At 35.3% G+C, this 1459-nt stretch overlaps 1 protein-coding gene across 1 annotated transcript in view; it reads left to right on the forward strand.

Annotated features, from left to right (window-relative positions):
- The window catches only part of LOC111085486 (microtubule-associated tumor suppressor 1 homolog A-like), a 33718-nt gene that overhangs the window by 2256 nt on the left and 30003 nt on the right, over positions 1-1459 (forward strand). Inside the window, exon 3 of the mRNA XM_022384304.1 lies at positions 260-349. Within this exon, the coding sequence (XP_022240012.1) occupies positions 260-349 (90 nt within the window). The remainder of the gene's footprint in view (positions 1-259; positions 350-1459) is intronic.

A 1459-nucleotide genomic window follows, 5' to 3' on the forward strand; every position in this document is an offset into this window, starting at 1 on the left:
CAGAGTATGAACACAATGACTTACAAACACTTAATGACAAGCTCGTTACGATACTTCAGAGTATGAACACAATGACTTACAAACACTTAATGACAAGCTCGTTACGATACTTCAGAGTATGAGCACTACACTCTTTCTTCAATACTAGAGTTTTTGGGGAAAAGGTATAGATTAACTTTTGCGTGAATATCATTATTGGCTGGGAAAGAAAGGTATAAGTTGTGCTTAAATGTCATGTGTATATATCTCAATACTGTAGTTTCCCTATCCAGAGAGTCTGCAGCGCAAAAGAATTCAAGATTAAATACCAGCGTGAAATCATCTAGAGACGTGGTGCCACCAACCGTAGGTAACCAATGAAGCTTTTGATATTTTAAGTACTGTATTGAAAGATCGTGATTTTATTTTTGTTTTGTTGTCTTTTTTTTGGGGTGGGGGTAAAATATTTAAACATTATTGGAAATGAAGCTCATCTCAACATATATCAATTAATGTTTGTTGTTTGATCTAGGACAACCATGTTTATGTTTTTAAAGATATTGACATTGCATAATTGGAAGTTTCATCCCACTTCCTCCGTCTTTTAGTTTAATACACGTAACAATAAAAAATTGGCAATAAGCCATCAACTGTATGCAGTTATAATTAAAGTATGCCGATATAATTTAAACTAAAACTTTTCAATCGTCAGAAACTTGTTTAAGAAAGATTATATCTTCTGTCAAATATGAATTTTGGTCTTGGAATTACTCTCAGTATGTGGATGCTGTTAAAAGTTCTGTGTTGTAGTTTACAGAGCTGAGTACGTTATATTAAAACAGGTTTGAACATGCAAATTTACAAGTCACATGTTAGCCACAACTGATATAAAGTCGAGGTGGAACGATATTTGACAGAACTACACTTTGACATTGCTTAGCGTTTCGTAAGTATTATGATACTACCGAAATATGACAGATTTTAGGAAGGGTATGTAACAGCCCTTTCAAACGGAAAATAGTTATACATTTAGATCATAAAGATGTTTTAAGATCTGAGATTTAGAATTTCCAAAATGGTAATATCCATTGCATTTAATGGCATTGGGAAACACGGGGATATGGATCAATTCAGGGCGCCAGGACCACCCACAATGAGACCCTAAACAAATAGTACATCCCAGCCTCGGTAAGCAAAGTGAAAAATTTTAAACCCAAAAGCCAGTGGCAAAAGAAGTCTACAAGTCGCAGGCAATAGTATGCAACACAATCGAGTTGCTTCTACGAGATATCCACACATATCTCCAGAAGCTGGAAAAGTAAACGAGTATTAATGCTTTTCCATACAAAGAGGTACTGGTGAGAAAGCCTGTGGATTTCTATGCAGTCGAACTGTTGGCTTACGGGTAGATTTAGATCATTTGATGTATTGGGCCAATACGTGACAGATGATGTTTAACTATCCAAAATGTAAGGTGATG

The sequence above is a fragment of the Limulus polyphemus genome, unplaced genomic scaffold, assembly GCF_000517525.1.
Source record: "Limulus polyphemus unplaced genomic scaffold, Limulus_polyphemus-2.1.2 Scaffold422, whole genome shotgun sequence".
Lineage (NCBI taxonomy): Eukaryota > Metazoa > Arthropoda > Merostomata > Xiphosura > Limulidae > Limulus > Limulus polyphemus.